The sequence below is a fragment of the Peromyscus eremicus genome, chromosome 11 (assembly GCF_949786415.1).
Source record: "Peromyscus eremicus chromosome 11, PerEre_H2_v1, whole genome shotgun sequence".
Taxonomy (NCBI): domain Eukaryota; kingdom Metazoa; phylum Chordata; class Mammalia; order Rodentia; family Cricetidae; genus Peromyscus; species Peromyscus eremicus.
The window spans coordinates 74886058-74905034 of record NC_081427.1 but is presented as its reverse complement, the minus strand read 5'-3'; the positions used below and the strand labels follow the sequence as shown (position 1 = coordinate 74905034).

Genomic DNA, 18977 nt, shown 5'->3' with positions numbered 1-18977 from the left:
TTGGGGTGCTCTATCTGGATAGATTTGAATATAGAGAGTTCTAAGGTCACTTGTGACACACACTTGGCAACTGTCAGCCTTCTGTCCAAGCAGAAAGTGTTAGTGACACAAATGACACTGGCCATGAGGGAGTGGTGTGTCTTCTTGTACCATTTTCCATACCACCGTCTGGTCCGCCTGTATAGTTTATAAAGACAGATCTATTTGTCTTGTCTTCTGAGAGTGTGTGTTTGGTTGGAGTTATTGCCTACCAAATGTGTTATTGCCTATCAAAAAAGACCATCTTGAGTCTGGTAGATGTTCTCTACTTCTTGTGATGTCTGTGTCTATGGATTTATCACAGTCTGGGTTAGTCAAGTGTGTTTTCTTATGAAGTCTGACGTGTATTTCTCCATGTTATTGTGATACAATGTCTCCTTAGTATGAGTTCCTGTTCCTTCTCACTTTTTCATAAGTGATGTATTACACACAGATTTAAGTGAAGTAACGCAGGAAATTACTTTATTTCTACCTGTCATCAAATAGTCAACAATCTAGAATTTCCTGTTCTGTTGTTTGTATCACTAATTATTGTCCACATGTAGCTAAATGGCAAAAGTACATCTATAATATGTACTTATTTTAAGAAATAATCTTATTAAAAATTCCTACTCCATATTATAGGCAACTTCATTAGAATGCTTTCTCATCTTCCTTTAAAGTAAAAATTGAAATAAAGTGACCCTTATTTCTTCTAGAAATAAAAAGTTAGCTAAATTGGGTTATGGAAGCTAAAGGGCTCATTATATTATAACGCCCAGATTTGTAACCATGTCTTTTTCGCTGGACTGTAGGGAAAAGAGTGCAAATTCGGAAAGCGCCTCAAGCCATCTCAGATGCAGTGCCTGAGAGGAAAAGGTCAACCCCCATGAACCCTGCAAATACAATTCGAAAGACACATGGTGGCAGCAGTGTTTCTCAGAGGCCGTACCGGGACAGGGTTATTCACTTACTGGCACTAAAAGCCTACAAGAAACCTGAGCTGCTTGCCCGTCTGCAGAAAGATGGTGTCAATCAAAAAGACAAGAACTCCTTGGGAGCAATTCTGCAACAGGTGAGGACAACTAGAAAGAGGCATCTGTGTGCCTTCTGGGGGGCTGGCTCACTTAAGAGCACGTGATGGGCTGTGGGGTAGCTTAGTTGATAGAGTGTGCTCGATCCCTCGGACCTCAAAAGCAGGACATGCCTATGACAGCACTCAGGAGGCAGAGGCAGGAAAATCATTACAAGTTTAGAATAATCCTGAGCTATAGAGTGAGTTCTGGACTGTGTAGGATCCTGTCTGAAAAACAGCAAATAAAACCTCTGCTTGCTCTCATTAATATTGTCACTATTTTTGAGATAGGGAAAATTTATGTAACTCTTTGATATTACAGGACATCTTGGGCTGTTTTTTGGGTTTTTTTTTTTTTTTTTTTAAGATGGAGGATTGCTAAGTTTCTCAGGCTTGCTTTGAACTCAGTGATCATCCTGCCTCAGCCTCCTGAATGCTGATGGTACTGGTATGCACCACTATGCCTAGCTTAAGTCATCTTTTCTTTAGAGCATTTCATTAAAAACTGGTTGAAATGTGAGCATTGTCCTCTTTTGGCTAAAACCAATTTTGCCCAAAATTTCATTAAGTGGGGAAGTCTTTATTTGTTTTCATCTTAAGTCACCTAAACTATCACCTATGTTTCACTGTTTATAGAGGCAAAGTGGCATAATGTCATATGTTGGTCTTCAGGTGGTGTAAGGCATAATACTTTTGCCTAGTGAATCGTTTAGAATGTGTTGTTACTTCCCATATTCTTTGAAGCTCTTATTACTTAGTATTTTTTGGCCATTGTGTATGCTAAGATCGGTCACTTGTTTTTATTAAGGGATATGATTATTTCAAGAGTAACTGTGATCAGTTACTTTATAATCACAAGTTATAGTGTGAAGTAGGCTTGTAGGCTTTTTGTTTTTCATTAAAGAAATATCAGATGGTGATTTCCTATATTTTTCATACTTACTTCAGGTAATAAATGTAAATTAACATTCAGATCCATCATAAACAGAATTCTGTCTATTATTTTTTCTAAAAAAGTAATGACATTTTCAAAGTTGTTCTTAAATTTCATCATTTTTTAAAATTACATATTTTATCTGATACTAAAGAAATAATCATTTTAAGTTTATTTTCATTCATATCTTACATTCAAAACATAGTACTATGATGTTATAAGAGAATAAAACCATTGTCATGGCACATAGCCCTTATTAAAACTAAAGAGAAAGGATAAAAGGGAAATTAATATGAAAGTGAGACAGAGTGTGTGTTGGTTCAGTATTCTGTTGGGGAAAGAGAGTCAGGTTGCATATCACAAAATACATGGTAAATGCATCTACAGAAAGTCTATGAATTACCTTCTAAGATAGAAGAGAAATAGGGAAAAGAGATGGAGAGTAGCCTCATAGAAGCTACTACTGTACCTGGCAGTAGTTCTGTGGTGTTGTGAGTATAGATAGCTGTATCTTAAAATGAATAAACTTGACCCTGAACAATTGGATATGAGAGTTAGTGATTGGGTTGTTTTGAAGAATCATTGAGTATAGTTTTCCTAGCTGTATATTTGAATATCCCAAATATTCAAATATCTTTTTGAGAAGTGCTTATGCCAGAATCGACTCCACACAAATCAGTGAAGCATCTGAAAGAAGGATGTGAGCACCAAATTGTATAAAGTCCTTGAGTAATTTGGGTGTTTGATATGAGCTGAACCACTAGCCTAGTGAAAACAGATAGAGAAGCCAGTAACACCTACCATTTTGGAAGCTTATACTATGTGCCAGGCACAGTATGGCTAGGCATTTCGTGCACATATCATTTCATCTTTAGAAGGAAGAAAACAGACAAATACTAAGAACTTGGACTTAAGCCAGTTACCCATACATTCCTTATCTGAACATTCCTAGCAGCTAATACAACTTCTGCTTCATGAAACTGACCAGAACTGACATTAAAAGGAGTAGAGTAACAGAATAAGCAGATGATCAAAAAATTGGTTATTTTGTCACCAGCTAGTTAACAAACATACTAGATAAAATGATCAGTTCTGTTTTGCCCATGCCACTAGATGTTTTTGCTGATTTGTTACTTACATTGTACTTTTCTTTGAGCACCTTGTGAGTGTTATTAATTAGAATATACTTAGTAATGTACTAGATGTGATTTAAAACTGTTACCATTAAGTTAGTATACAAATGTATAGCTTCCTTTTCCTTAGAATGACTTTTCCTGGAAAACCTTTTTAGAAAAATCAAAACAACTCAGTAAACGTGAATCTTAACCTTAGGATGTTTGAGTCAAGCTCACATTCATTGCTCATTCATTCTGTTCATTTAGTACAGCTGATTCTCTGTATCAACAGGCTGTACACCTATGAACTCAACTAGTTGAAGACCACAGTTTTTTAATTTCATCTATTCTGACCATACATAGACTTTATTCTTTGTCATTATTCCTCAAACAACAACATATAAGAACCCTGTAGATAATACCTACATTTTATTGGTTGTTGTAAGTAACCTTGAGGTTATTTATAGTATATGGAAAGATACATTAAATCTACATAATTTTACATGGAGGACTATGGGGTCATCCCTTAGGTGTGGAGTCTCGTGGTTCTCATGGAGTCTCAAGAGATTTACTCATAAAGGGGAAGTTTAGGGAACCTCTATCTCTTAGTTGAAATAAAAAGCAAAAGACAAGAAGAGTCATCATTTCTGGAAGCCTGGTAGAAGGGATGGAGACTAAATTTCAGAAGGCATTGCAGATCAGATAAGGAGATTATGTTGAGTGAGATGGTAAGTAGCAGTGGAGTTTAAGCAACAATATACTATAATCTGATTTATACTTTCAATAAGACCACTCACTTTGTGTCAAGAATGGCTTTGGGGGTTGAGAATGGAAGAGAACAACTACTTAAATAAATCTACTGCAGAAGTCAAGGTATGATGTGTTGGTGACTTGGTCTGGTGGAATTGGTTTCATAGATTAGAGATACGTTTTTGAGAAAACCTTCTAACAGAGATGAAGAAAAGAAAGGGGCCTGCAGTTGTAGCTTAGAGTTTTCTCTCCGGGTCCCACTGAGCCCCGGCAGTCCGACAGCCCACTTATAAAATAAACACACAGACACTTATATTATTTACAAACTGTATGGCTGTGGCAGGCTTCTTGCTAACTGTTCTTATATCTTAAATTAACCCATTTCTATAAATCTATACCTTTCCACGTGGCTCATGGCTTACCGGCATCTTCACATGCTGCTTGTCATGGAGGCGGCTGATAGTGTCTCCCTCACTCAGCCTTCCACTTCCCAGAATTCTCCTCTCTCCTTGTCCCACCTACTTCTTGCCTGGCCACTGGCCAATCAGTGTTTTATTTATACAGAACGATATCCATAGCATTTCCCCTATTCTTTTCTTTTTTTTTTCAAAAAGGAAGGTTTTAACTTTTACATAGTAAAATTACAGATAACAAAACAATTACCAAGCAAGAGTTACAGTTATAATATCTAGTGTATTTATAATAACTAGTTTATTTGGCAAAATTAAAGAAGATATCCTATCTATCTTATATTTGTAAGTCTAAGGTTTTATATCTAACTTATCTTTTATCATAACTAAGGAAAATTGTAACTATCTAGCTTCAACTACATCAAAGACCTCAGAAGGATATACTATTACCTGAGAAATGGGAGAAGGATGCAAGCAACTTTCGGGAGTCTTGCAGGGTAGAAAGAGACAGCTGGCAGCCTGGACAGTCATCCAAAGTTCTCTTGTAAAGTTGGGGCATCTGTCTTCAGCCCACAGGCCTAGAGTCTCTCAGTCACTTTTTTTATTGTCCTGTAGAATGTCTGGCAGTTTCCTCTGTGAAGCAGGAACCTGAAGGACCATTTTATCTAGCAAAGTTCAGTGGTCACCTTTTTATGGGTCTTGTATGTCTAGTCGATCAAGCAGTCTTGGTAAGAACAGTTTCTTGCCCAAATGGCTATTTTTGCCAAGGTGAAGATAAACTCCATACGGAGTGTCTTCGATGCCCATCCTCCTCTCTGAAGTAAATCAATGCTGTCAGAAGCAGACATGTTTCACTGTCCAGAAAGTCTAAATTTTTAAAATATTGTAAATGCCATATTCTGTAGGTCTTTGAAGTATTTGAAGATTACCTATCTATCTGAAATATATCTATGTATACCTAGAAGACTAACATGGCTACGAGTATGATTATCATAGATGACTAATTATTAATCTATTTTTTTAATTATCCATTACAATTTTAAATGAGCTGAACAAACATAACACCTTAAACAAGAGTAGAAATATACACACAGTATAACAAAATTAACTTTAAGTTGGTATCAATAAACTAAAATCTATACCAATGTAAAACATTTTAAACAAGTTGCTCTTTAAAAGTAGGTTCATTAATCTATCCTTTCATCCTATCATATCTATATCATATCCCCTTTTCTTCTTTAGAAAGAGATCGCATTTATAATCAACCTGATTTAAATAAAATACTGGTTTTTCTCTGTCCCACACCAGAGGGCTCTTCTGATTTGGGACATAAGAATCTCTTAACCGTTTTTTTGTTTTTTTTTGTTTGTTTGTTTGTTTTTTTTTTTTTTTTTAGCAATATGTCTGGGTTTAGAGGGGGAGTGAGCCAATTCCATCTCCAAAGCCAGCTTGGTATATTTGGGAATTTGGGCATAGCATCTCTTACCACTTCCTGCTGGAAGGGGTCACTGTATCTTATGGGGACACAAAGAAAATTTTAGGCTTATGGGGTAGTCCTTGAGGCTGTATTGTCTGAGCCAGTTGCCTTGAAACCATTTTGGATGTTGGATCATCTGGGCCATGGTGTCATTGGAGACCTCTCAGGGGGTCTTGGCTGGTCAAACCTGATGTATCTTAATCTGGAACAAATCCATAGCCTCTGGCTTTCTGTGGAAACAAAAGCAGAGCCTCCTTTCCAAATCAACATATCCTTACATCCAAATTTTGAAGTTAAGGTATCTTTAAAGTATACATTTTGGCATAACTCAACAGCTTTTACAATCCAATGTTTTTCTTCAGTTACGAATATCAAAGACAACATAATCCAGATTCTCTGTGTGATAGCCATCTCTATGTGGCTTATTACCTTTACTGTTTCTTTAAAGACTTTATTTTTTAAAACTATTTGTTTATATAACTATATATTCCTTTTTCTCTCTCTTTCAAGCCTACGTACATTTTTACATACATTATAAACTATTCCATCTGAATCAGTCTTATTGTGAACCTATTGCTTTAAACTGCAGCATTCTAAGACTGAAACAGTGTTATGGCTGCTGGCTCCACCCACTTCAACTTCCCAACATGGCGGTGGTACATTTTCCACCAGCTCTGGGAGCCATCAACTCTCAGAAATAGTGGGTCTATGCTTCTATCAAAGCGTGTAGCCCAGAAACCTCATATGTGTGTGTGTGTGTGTGTGTGTGTGTGTGTGTGTGTGTGTGTGTATGTATGTATTAGTAAAGACTAAATTTACCACACAGCGTAATGTGCCGCTGGCAGATGCCTCATTCCCACCATACTGCAGGTCAAGCACAAACGCCAGGAACCCGCCAGTAGCTCAAACCCACGTTTTGCAGCGTCTAGCTGCCCATATGAGACATGAAGCAGGAACCTGTTTTTGACTCTGTTTAGAATTGCTTATTAAATATTCTCAGGTTTAAGGTGGAAACTCGAGCCGTTGGGCGCCATTTGTTATGAATAGGCTCTGAGCAGAGCAGTTCAGTGGATGTTGAGCTACTGATTAGAGAAGTGCAGGAAAGGGACAGGTGTAAGGTTGTGGTGGGTTTGGAAATGTTGGTTAGACATATCCAATAGATGTCTGTAGTTAATCGCACATGAGTATTCAGAGGACAGTTGGAGCTGGAGCCATTCATCTAGGGATTAGTGTATAGATTGGCCATTGTAAACTTTACAGTTGGGTGAACTCAGGAAGGAGAAGAATGAAGAAAATAGGGCAGAAGGCAGTTACTGAACACATCCCCATATAAGGCATGAGCACTGGAGACTTAAGAAAGGTCCTGAGGGAAGGGTAATGACCAGGAGACTGTCCATACACAAACCTCAAGAGGTGGTTGTGGTGGGGATGTGGTGTTAGTTGTGTACATTGTCAGAGATAACAGAAAAAGAAAACCATTGTTGTGTATATTCCACTTCAAAGGAAGTCTGGTTTGCATCTTGTATTCATTTATTTACAAGATTGAAAGGCTACTTTATGACAACGTTAATACTAAATTAGTGCTCATATGAGACAAACTATTAAATCTGATAGTACTTTTTAAAGGCACAACAGGAAGTCAAATTACTGAAAAGACCATTCCCAAATTTATGGGATTTTCTAGCCTTAAGAAGTATTTTTGGTGTTTAGGAGGGATACTTGTTGAGAGGGATAAGAAAGGAGAATATGGGATCAAAATGACTAAAATTCATTATATAAAATATGAAACTATCAATAAAAAAATTTTTAAGTACTTTTAGTTTGGCCTAAGCCCATAGATTTGTGTAGCGAGTAGATTATTGACCTGGACAGTCTAGAAATTGTAGTTAAGGAAGGGGTAGGAAAAGATTTCACTTGGGAATAAGCCCTCTAACAGATATCTGAGGAGCCTTTAGTTTGTGATTTACTTTATTGGTTTGAGGGGACTTCAAGGACCTTGAATAAATAGTTCTTCAGGAAAGTTGGCAGATAAAAGAAATAAACTTGATTATCACAAAAGAAATAAAGAGCAGGATTATCAAAATTGGTAGTATTTGTAGAGACACTTTGTGCTGCTGGCTGAGAAGCTATAACTCGCCATTAGGGTCCTGTTCATTTTCTGCTTAAATAGAAGTGGCTAAGGATTTTATTGTGACTCAGCGGCATTGAAAATGGCTTAGTGGGTCAAAGTGCGTCTCTGCAAGCCTGGTTATTAGAGTTGATCCTCAGAGCCCACACAGAGCTGTACAAGAGAACTGACTCCACAAAGCCGTCCTCCTATGGGTGCCATGCATGTGTTAGCTTACAACATTATGTACATACAAACATCAAATGTTCAAGTAGACAGATAAGAAAGAACATGAGGATTTTTGTCCTCTGAGACTAGATTCCTTCACTCCATATAGTGTTTTCCAGTTCCATCTATTTTCCTGCAAATTTCATTTTTCTTAACAGCTGAATAAAATTCCACTCTGTGTGTGTGTGTGTGTGTGTGTGTGTGTGTGTGTGTGTGTGTACCACATTTTCATTATCCATTCTTCAACAGAAGGCGGACAGCTAGGCTGGCTTCATTTCCTTTCTTATATGAGTACAGTAGTAATGAACATTATGCACAAGTGTCTCTGTGGTAGGATGTAGGGTCCTTTGGATATATTCCCAGGAGGATCATAAAAAGATTTATATAGCTAATGCTCTGTTTGCATCCTGTGTTCCAGGTGGCCAATCTGAATCCTAAGGACCTCTCTTATACCTTAAAGGATTATGTGTTTAAGGAGCTCCAGCGAGACTGGCCGGGTTACAGTGAGACAGACAGACGGTCATTGGAGTTAGTACTCTCTAGGTAAGCTCCTTTTTTCTTCCCCTTTTGTCTTTAAAATTAGTATAGATATTACTATATTCTGGTCAGTGTTATTTTAGTGTTGAGGTGGGAAAGAGAAGCAGGGATAGTTTTCTTTCTGTTCTGTGTATTTCAGAGTCCTCTTTATTACCTGGAAAATGTGTTTCCTTTACAGAAAACTAAATCCATCTCAGAATGCTGGCACTAGCCGATCAGAGTCTCCCATGTGTTCCAGCAAAGATGCTGCCTCATCTCCGCAGGTATGTCAGGAAGTTACAGAATCCTAGGCCTGCCCTGCAGCTCAACACTCAGTCACTCTGTAATTTGTAAGTGAAGGAAACTACATATGACCTGCCCAAAGCCCAGAACTCGTTCATGGCCAGGCTTTCAGTTTTGACCTCAGTCTAGAATAGAGTGTAAAGACAGTGCTGCACTGCTTGAGGGCTTAAAGCGAACCTTGCTTGTCACTTTCAAAATTTATTGTAAAATTTTCTCAAGTTATATGGAGAATTGAAGATATTTGATTTTATCTGAAATGTGTCTGAAAGAACATTCTTGTGGAAAATATGTTTGGGGCAAATTAAAAAATGGTGGCACTTTTTAAATGTATTTTCTTAATTTTTTTTTCAATTTGATCATAATCAGAAGACTCCTAATCAGACTTTTCTAGTTTAGAATCATCTCAATAGGACATTTCAGAGAGTTCCCCTATCCTGAGTGTTCTGGGCCAATGTTGTCAGACCCCTCCCTCCCCACCCCAAGATTACTAACACAGTACCTCCTCTCTCTGTATCCTCCTGAAGAACTAGGGGAAAGCAGACAGATGTGTAGGGAACACAAGCAAAAGGCCAGCTGTGTGTCCACTCAGAGGAACGCAGCCAGAGGACAGATAAGTAGGTCCATCTTCAGGTGTCAGTTGTCTGTGGAGACTTAGTTTTAATGCCAACTACTGTGTAGCTATTTCTACTCTGACTAAATCACATACAGGATGCTAAAGTGAAAACAGAAATGAATTAATGGGTTGATTAACTATTATTTTCTTATAAGCCACAATACAAAAATATTTTAACTGGTTTGCAATTTTATACTTTTCAATTGTTCATTTTCTTTTGTAACTTATATAGTGTTATTGTGAGTACTGGATTGAGCTAATACAACAAGATTTTTAAAGTATATCTACCCCATTTTAATGAGCCAGTCTTCATAGACTTAGTTTACAACATTGTGAACATATATGTACTGTGAAAATGTAAAATGGCATATCAATACATAGCTGTACTTAGAGAGAACTAGTTCACATTGTGATGTGGGCACATTGCCCTTTACCAACCTTACTAGTACAGAGTCAGATGGGGCAAACTGCTTTCTCCATTCACTTGCTAGAACTAGGCCAGCTGCAGCTAGCGTTGAGGATGGTACTTCTATTTAGTACTGTCCAAGTGGTCTAATGCACATAAATCAGAATAGTCTCTGGCATTTAGGGTAGCCTGCCTGCAAGACCTGAAAGCACCATTTGGCACTGTTCCCCATTCTGCTTTTGACAGAACTAAAATTGGATTTTTTGTTTGGTTGGGAGTTCTTAGAGGGAGTGTGTGTGTGTGTGTGTGTGTGTGTGTGTGTGTGTGTGTGTGTGAGAGAGAGAGAGAGAGAGAGAGAGAGAGAGAGGAGAGAGAGAGAGGTTCATTTTTGAGTAAGCTTAGAGTAATAGTATGATGAATAAGTCTGCTCAGCAGTCAGATCTCTCCCTTTTCTCCCCCCACCCACAGAAACGACCTTTGGATTCAGATTTCATTGATCCTTTGATGAACAAAAAAGCTCGAATATCTCACCTGACAAACAGAGTCCCACCAACATTAAATGGCCATTTGAACCCCACCAGTGAAAAATCTTCTGCAGGCCTCCTACCGCCCCCTGCAGCTGCTGCCATCCCCACGCCCTCACCGCTGCCTTCAACCCACCTGCCTGTCTCAAATCCTCCTCAGACTGTAAATTCCAACTCCAATTCCCCTAGCACTCCAGAAGGCCGGGGGACTCAAGACCTACCTGTTGACAGTTTTAGTCAAAATGGTAGCATCTTTGAGGACCAGCAAGACAAATATACCTCTAGGACTTGTCTGGAAACATTACCCCCTGGCTCAGTTCTGCTAAAGTGTCCAAAGCCTATGGAAGAAAACCACCCAGTGTCTCACAAGAAGTCCAAAAAGAAGTCTAAAAAACACAAGGAAAAGGACCAAATAAAAAAGCATGACATTGAGACAGTGGAGGAAAAGGAGGAAGACCTTCAGAGAGAAGAAACTGCCAAGTTGAGGAACTCCAGTCCGAATCCCACTGAAGGTATTTTACATTTGTTTAAAAGAAACAACAAAAAATGCTTTCTGTGTTACATGAACTGGAGGAGCATGAGCTGTAGGTGGTGCTCTGTAGAACAGTGCTTTTTAAGCAAATGACCTTCTATTGAATTAATCTTAATATTGTGCTTTTGTAGCACATTGTTTTCCTCCACCTTGTAGCTTTCTTGTCAATCTCTCTTTAGCCAAGTATTAAACATGATTTCTTTATGTAGATTTATAATGGCATTTTAAAATGACTTTACCATTCTCCAAAGACTCCCCTTTGGCGCTTTTTCCTTCTCCATCATATTGTGTAACCTCAGTGTAACAGGTACATGCCATTCTTGAACTAATTTAAACAGATACACAATAGGCAATAGAATTATCCATTTCCTCCTTTTTGAAAAGCCAGAGGTACCCCTGCTGTAGTTAATATTAGCACAGAAAGACTGTCAAATTCTTTGTAAAACAGGCAAGCTCACATCATCATCATTTGCAATGAAAGTAATTTACTTCACAAGGTTCCTGGCTATTATTAGCTTGATAGAGATTAAGAGTATTTTTGTTAGTAAACTAACTTCACTTGTTACTCCATATCCTGCTCATAACACTGAAGACCTGAAATCCTGAGGTTTAACTGACCATCTCTGCTGAATGGAAAGAGCTGTCATTATTTTCTCTTAGTGAAATTTGCAGAGGACTTACAGTAAGATACAGTTGACCTGGATTGGGTGTATTACATAGCAAAGCATATCTCTTGAAGTGTGTAGATCAGTATAATAATAGATAATGGCCCAAGTATAAGTTGTTTCCCCCCACCTACACCACTCTTTGTACTTGAGTTGTCAAGTCAGGATAAACCCTGAAGTAAAATTTCATGTTTACATTTAATAAGCCAGATTCCAGAGTACCTCTCCATCCCACACTTACATCCTTATAGGGTGATCTGAGTCATTCTAGTACCAAGAGAACTGGATCCAGTGCGCTGAGACTACCACAGAAAGTTGTGTGTCCTCAGGGTTAGAGATCTGGATAAACAGACCTACTGTCTTTAGATCCTTCTTTTGTGTATGTAGGAAACTTTTCAGTATGATCATCACAAGTGGAAGACAGGTCCAGACCCACGTCCTTTGTATCCGTTAGAACGGGTTGGCCATCTATGGAAAAGAAGGATTCTGTACTTGATGCTCTGCCTTGAAGACTCAGGCTCTTGTGGCCCACCTGAGTCAAATTTGTATAAGTGAACAATAAGCCCACTGAGGCTATGTAATTTATTTAGTGTATTTTATCTTTCAAAAGACTGAGAAATTGTCAGATATTCGCATTTGTTTTATAGTGGACATATGTTTTGCCAGCAAACTAGAGTTTGAGTTATTAAGTGTGCTTTGAATTAAAAAAATTACATTAATAAAAATATTTAAACATAGCCCCTGGAAGTTGTATGTTAAGCAATGTAATACTGAGAATTTACCCACTTTTAACAGCATTGCCATGAGTAACTAAACATTTTTTATTGTTTTCCCTAAACTCTGTCTAGTACTGTGAGAGCCAAAGGTAAGAGAAGTATGAATCCACATTCATTAATGCCTTGTTGTGAATTGATAGGAAAATGTCCTATCTGGTCCCACTACCTAAAAATACAGTGACTCAAACAGGCTGCTACCTGACTTATTATTTCTCCTGCCCTGTTTGAATCTCATGAAGAGTAGATGTTGCTGTAAAATTTGTATCTCTCATTGTCTGGCTGCATCTGCCACCACAGTCTTTGAATTGCCAGGCAGATGCCACAACTGTTGATGAAAGAATAGCAGCTTGACCTTGGGTTAAGATGGAATTCCTTTGCTGTGCAGAGACTGCAGTAGCCGGGGTGCGTGCAAAGCCTGGCATCAGCTCTGCTGCCTCTGCTCACAGGCCTCCATTGTTGTATTCCATTGTGTTCCTTGTTGCTCTTGCCTATTGAGGTGGAAGAAAAGAATTTGAGGAAAAGTGTTCCAGATGTTTCTAATCTATTTGAAAGTTAGAGGCATTTGATAACCATTCTGGTTGATGAACGCTCTGATTTTTTTCCCCTTCATAGGAGTTAAAGAAGGTTGCACTGCCTCCATGGAGCCTTCTTCAACAATTGAACTCCCAGATTATTTGATGTAAGTTTTCCATCTGCCAATGGACAGAGCTGTTTAATTTTAGAAAGTTTGCAAATTCTTTTCCCATAATTTGCAAATCAAAAAAGTAAGAAATTCCAGAAATATGAGTCCTGAAGCCACCTCTGCAATGGAAGACTGCCACTAAGCCTGCTGACTCCAGGGCACCGCTGACTTCAGGGGCAGGTTGTGCCTCTTGCTCAGAGCAGTGTCCGTTGGTTTGTAAGTACAGGGAAGCTTGTCTTTGTTCCAGGGCCAGGCTGAGCATCATAACCTTCAAAGCCGACAGTTAGTCCATCAATGCGCAGCCCCTAGAGGGGCCCAGAGTGCTGTAGAGTGCTTGAACTTGTGTGCTGAACAATACAGAGCAGGCATAGGTTCATTTTTATGTAAATAAAAGTCTTTTTCTCAAATTAATTTTAAGGGGAAAGAATAGTAAGTTAGCTCATTTCACTCTAGTACCAGGTATAAGTTTTTCTTGTGACAACAAGTTGCTAAATGCTGAGCTGGGAATGTTTTTGTAAGTGCTTATCACAGAAATTATAACTTGGACATATAATTCTAGCTTTTTCATACAATAAAAGACTTGTGTAAGAAGAAAATAATTAAGTTGCTAGTGCCTGGAAAGGGAGGCATGGAAAAGCAAAAATCTCTGATAGCAGATAGCTTTCAAAATGGAACGAATTTGCAAACTAGGTACAGCATAGAGCATGAAGATATAATCGAGCTATCTGCACTTTTTTTCTGTTAGTGCCATCTCACAGTAGGCAAAGTTAGGAGATACTTTGAACCTTGCTTCTTGCAGAGGAGAGAACATTGTAGATGGACAAAGCTGTCACTTCTACTTACCACCAGTAGAAAGCTACAGTTGCTGGAGAATGAGAAAACATGGTGCTAATTATCACCCCTCAGCTAACCGGGGCCTGAGGAACCTTCCTCAGTACTCTGCCTTAGGCGAGCAGCCAGCCTGCCATCCCAGACCCACAGCCCCACTGCTGAGGGCTTTCACCCTCTCACCCACCTGCTTCTCCTTAGGCTTGTGAAAGTTGAGCCCTGGAGTAGCACAGCATTCTCCTGTGATAGATTTTAAATCCTTTTATTAGTAGTGATATATATAAAATAGTGTATCCTAAAACTTCTGCCATGGATTCAAAGCTCTTGCCATGTTTGCCAGCCTAACTGGCTGACTGTATTTAAGAAGTGTTTTAGGTTAGTCCTGATGTGTTTATGTAGGCTTTCAGCAGGAAAGTATAATCACTAAGAAGTGTTGGTCCTCCGCCTGAGTGAAGCCTTGTATATTTGTCCCATTTCTAAGGCTTTTCTTGTGTGCTTGATTTGCTTAAATAAAAGCACTATCTTCTACCCAAACTAAAAGCTTAAGTTTTATACCAACCAATACAGCTATTTTCTAAAATAGCAGGAACATTTCCAGAACACAGAACTCATAAGAAAACCAAAAGGAGACTCAATAGAACCTCCATCCATGGTCAGTCTTTGAATAATTCATATGTAACTGCAATATTACTAACTTTTATATACCAATAGTGCTTTTGTTGCTTGTATTTGTGCGTTTTTACTCTGTCACCTCATTGAAAACCAACTGCAAAATCCTAAGAATTTGTTAAAAATATTGGTTGTTAAAATGCCAGTATCAAACAGCAACACAATTGTTGGCCTAGTTGGTATTTTTCCTTAACAAAGTTGTTAAATAAAATACTAAAGGTCAGATTTTAACTAAAGTTTAGATTTAAATAAAATACTAAAGGTGAAATAAATGTGTTACACAATGACTTAAACCTGAGTTTCAAGATTGGCTTAGTCTTTATTTGTTCATGCTTATTCCCAGGATCCTCGTTCACCCTCAGGGCTTCCTCCGTTGTGTTATAAGACAGCATGTCTGGGGAGGACCACTCCCCGTGTGGCTGGCAGCATTCCTTTTCAGCTGAGCCCAGCTGGGCAGCTTAAATCAGCACACTACCACTGTCTCAGTTACACTTAGAAGACCCAACCTCCACACTGTCTTAACTCAGCAGAAATAAAAATATTAATGAGGACGCTCAGTTTGCACACTGCGTCACTTTTCTCACTTTCCCAGCAAGGCATCTGTGATACAGCAACTTAAATAAAACTGGTAGGATTATATAAACCATCTGGAAAGGCCCCAGTTCCAAGATGTACCACCAGAAGGCCCAAGTGTGCACCTCAGGATGCATCCTACAGCGCTCACCAGCTGCCCGATCTCAGTTTTTACCCAGAATAATAAAGGAAATTGGGCCTTCCCTGGCAGGAAAACAGAGGGCAAAAAAGAAGGCAGAATGTGCACTAATGATAGTGCTTGTTTTACTGTTAAAATGATCTTGTAACTGATTTCCTGCTGAATCACCCGGCATATGGTGAAGATGGCCTTTACTTACTGGATTCTAAGAACTAGTCGCAGCTTTGCGGCATCCTAGTAAGACAGTGAATTAGACCCAGCAGCACAGTGCTGGCCTTCTGTTGTGTAAGTGTAACTTAGTGCTAGAAAGTGCTGGAGGAATCCTCTGCTTGTGGCAGTGCACACTTGTAATCTTAGCACTCAGAAAATAGAGGTAGGAGGATGGGGATTTCAAGGCCAGCCTCAACTACATGGTAAAATGGAGGCCAACCTGGACAATATGAGGCTATCTCTCCAAAAACCCAACAGGGAGGTCTAGAGAGATGAGTCCATGGTTAAGAGAGCATTTACTGCTCTTCAAGAACTAAGGTTCAGTTCCCAGCATTCATATTCAGTGGCTTATAGCTGTCTATGAGTCCAGTTGAAGAGGATCCAGTGCCCTGTTCTAGATTCCATGCGATGTCAGGCACACATGTGGTACACACACATACATGCAGGCACCCAGATTAAATAAATCTTTCTTTATCTGATAAAGATATATAAAACTAGAGAAACTTTCTTTGGTAGAGGGCTCCACTCTCTGTCAAAAATGTTTTCTTTAATTTGCCTAGTTAGAAATGTCAAGAAAGGAATGGAGAGAGCAAAGCAGGGGATCCTGGTCCAGCCTTGACTTGAGTGCTCAGTGGCAGTGTGGCATTCTCCTGTTGCACTTCCGTGACGGCTGACAGATGGCTCGGTCTCCTCCGCTGTGGTAGTAAATTGTCTGAAAGAACACTTTTCGTTTTCTGTGGTTCCCTTTGAACTCCATTGCCGCTAGAATCTTTTCCACATTCCTTCTCCATGGACACTCTTGAGGGCTGCTTTCTGAGTGACCTGGCGACAAACCAGAGCAGAGTGGCATTCAGTCACTGGAGACACATGCAAGAAGGCGGCGTCCCAGATCCGCGCCTCCATGCCTGTTCTTTCCATTTATCCTGTTTCTCTCTCTCTTTTATTAGAAAATACATTGCTATTGTCTCCTATGAGCAACGCCAGAACTACAAGGATGACTTCAATGCGGAGTATGACGAGTACAGAGCTTTGCATGCCAGGATGGAGACTGTAGCCAGGAGGTTTATTAAACTGGATGCACAGCGAAAACGCCTTTCTCCGGGTTCAAAAGAGTACCAGGTAGGTGGAGTGTTCTTAGACTGGTTTTCATTTCTCACCATCCCATTAGCCTTAGAGCAAGCTGTCTTGCTTTAGGAAACAAATGTACTTGAAACAGTTCTTAAGTAAGCACAGTAAGGGGGAAAATGTATTCCATTATAATATATAATGTATTGGGAAGCATACAAAACACAACTAAGTAGAGTATGTTTTCTGCAATTGTAAGAGACACCAATGTGTTACATTCTAGTAACTTAAATCATTATTGTGTTTCCTGCTCTCATTAAATTTAGAAGAGATCTTAAGTTATTGAATAATTAAAATATAGTACTGTGTCTTGCTTTTAATGATAGTATCTAACTACCCATATTACTGTGTACTTTGATTTTTCTTTCTACTGGTACAGTGCTTCATAGAGAATTTTTACATCAGCCCAGAAAGCACTTTTTGTTTGCTTGCTTGTTTGTTTGTTTTCACTGTCCTCTTGATATCCCTTGTATAGCCAGAGTGGCATTCCCACAGTGTGTATTGTCCTTTGCTGGGCAGAGCTGCTAGCCTTGTGTCTGTCTGCATCATAAGCTCAGGCAGATAGACCTGCAGAACTTGTAGAACTGCTGAGTCAATTTTACATTTGCTATTTTGATAGCTTCTGCCAAATTGCCTTCCATAAAAATGTCCCAAGTTACATCTCCTCATCAATATTTCCCATACCTTGCCAGATGCCGGTTAGATACTGTACTGCCCCTCAAAGGTCTTCTCTTCTCATTTCTAATTTTTAATTTTGCAGAATGTTCATGAAGAAGTCTTACAAGAGTATCAGAAGATCAAACAGGTGGGTATCACCACTGTGCCACCTGGCCTTCAGTGAGAAGCACTATAGATTCTGTGACCTAATTCCTCACTGTTTTCTTTGTCTGCAGTCCAGTCCCAATTACCATGAAGAAAAATACAGATGCGAGTATCTTCATAACAAGCTGGCTCACATCAAAAGACTAATAGGTGAATTTGACCAACAGCAAGCAGAGTCATGGCACTAGAACTCTGTTTGGACCAGAAGATGTGAATAAACTTAAACTTATTTATTTAAAATTCCAGATGAGTTGCTCTAGATCTAAAAGATGAAACTTTGCTTATGGGAAGTTTCAGTATTAGTAAACTTGAGTTACTTTTTGTCTCTTCATTCTAGTTTGCTTCCTTGAATTTTGAAGCTGCTTTCTTTTTCTGGGCCTCTCCCCCACCCCCAAACTTGTTTTAATAGAAGCAATTTTTTTAGATATTGGGGATCCAGTGTCTATACTTCAAATCAATTTTTCCTTGAAAACTTGTGTTTGTCATTAGATATGATTTTTTAGGTATCAGGGATGCAATGTCCACACTTAAGAGTTGCTTGTGTTTAAAACAAAACAAAACAAAACAAAACAGTAATGTGCAAGGTAAAATGCTTTTCATAAGCCTATTTTCTGACCTTTCTTAATGCAAACTCTTTGCCTTAAATGGTAGAATATTTAGACATATGCACAAAATTCAAAAAAATCAAAACATTGTTTTGGAGGGTTGAAAAATAGAAAGTTGTGTGAATATGTGTGTAGTTTTCTATGCACATACATACATACATACATACAAACATACATACATACGTATGGGCTGACTGGCTCTAGAGTGTTAAATCTGCCCTGCAAGTAAAACCCCCCATTGCAATGACTGCCTTAAGGTGTTTGCTAGTGTGTACATCGTGTGGTTAATCAATAGCTACACTGCTTCCCTGTGCTAACAGCCACAGGAAGCACACTGTGGCCTACCAGCGTCAGAATGCGTGTTGTGTTCAGCTTGTATGTCTGCAGAACCGATGTGGATGTGAGCTGCATGAAGGTAAAAAGCTGCTCTTCAGTAGGCCGGACGCTCAGGTTAAACAACTGATGAGTGTTACAGTAGGTTGTTGGTGTTTATTTGTTTGTTTGTTTGTTTGTTTCTGTCAAATTGCTACTTCTATTGTAGAAGACAAAGCATTTCCATTTCAACAGTTTGTCAGCTTTATTAATGTTGGGCAAAAAAATTGATATGTTATAAAAATGAAACAGATCTATAGTTTTGGGGCAAAATGATAAAATTAAATGTGTAGGTAACCTATTTATATACTGCTATAAAGTATTTTTTGAAGAGAGATATGCAAAGAAGCTATTACCTACATCAGATGTATATTTAAGAGATTTTTTTTCATCCTGGATACCAGGACTATAAAAAAAAGAGTAGATATATTTAACCATAACATACTGTGATTCATCAAACAGCACAAACTTTCATTTCATGGAGTTTATCTGTTAACGTTGAT

The 18977-nt window shown here is 38.7% G+C and overlaps 1 protein-coding gene across 1 annotated transcript in view; it reads left to right on the top strand.

The window, feature by feature from the left end:
• The window catches only part of Ell2 (elongation factor for RNA polymerase II 2), a 66199-nt gene extending 48371 nt beyond the window's left edge, over positions 1–17828 (top strand). Inside the window, exons 5-12 of the mRNA XM_059276594.1 lie at positions 834–1093; positions 8533–8657; positions 8830–8914; positions 10421–10988; positions 13062–13128; positions 16498–16669; positions 17436–17480; positions 17569–17828. Of these exons, the coding sequence (XP_059132577.1) occupies positions 834–1093; positions 8533–8657; positions 8830–8914; positions 10421–10988; positions 13062–13128; positions 16498–16669; positions 17436–17480; positions 17569–17685 (1439 nt within the window). The 3' untranslated portion in view covers positions 17686–17828. The remainder of the gene's footprint in view (positions 1–833; positions 1094–8532; positions 8658–8829; positions 8915–10420; positions 10989–13061; positions 13129–16497; positions 16670–17435; positions 17481–17568) is intronic.
• The last annotated feature ends 1149 nt before the right edge of the window (positions 17829–18977 follow it).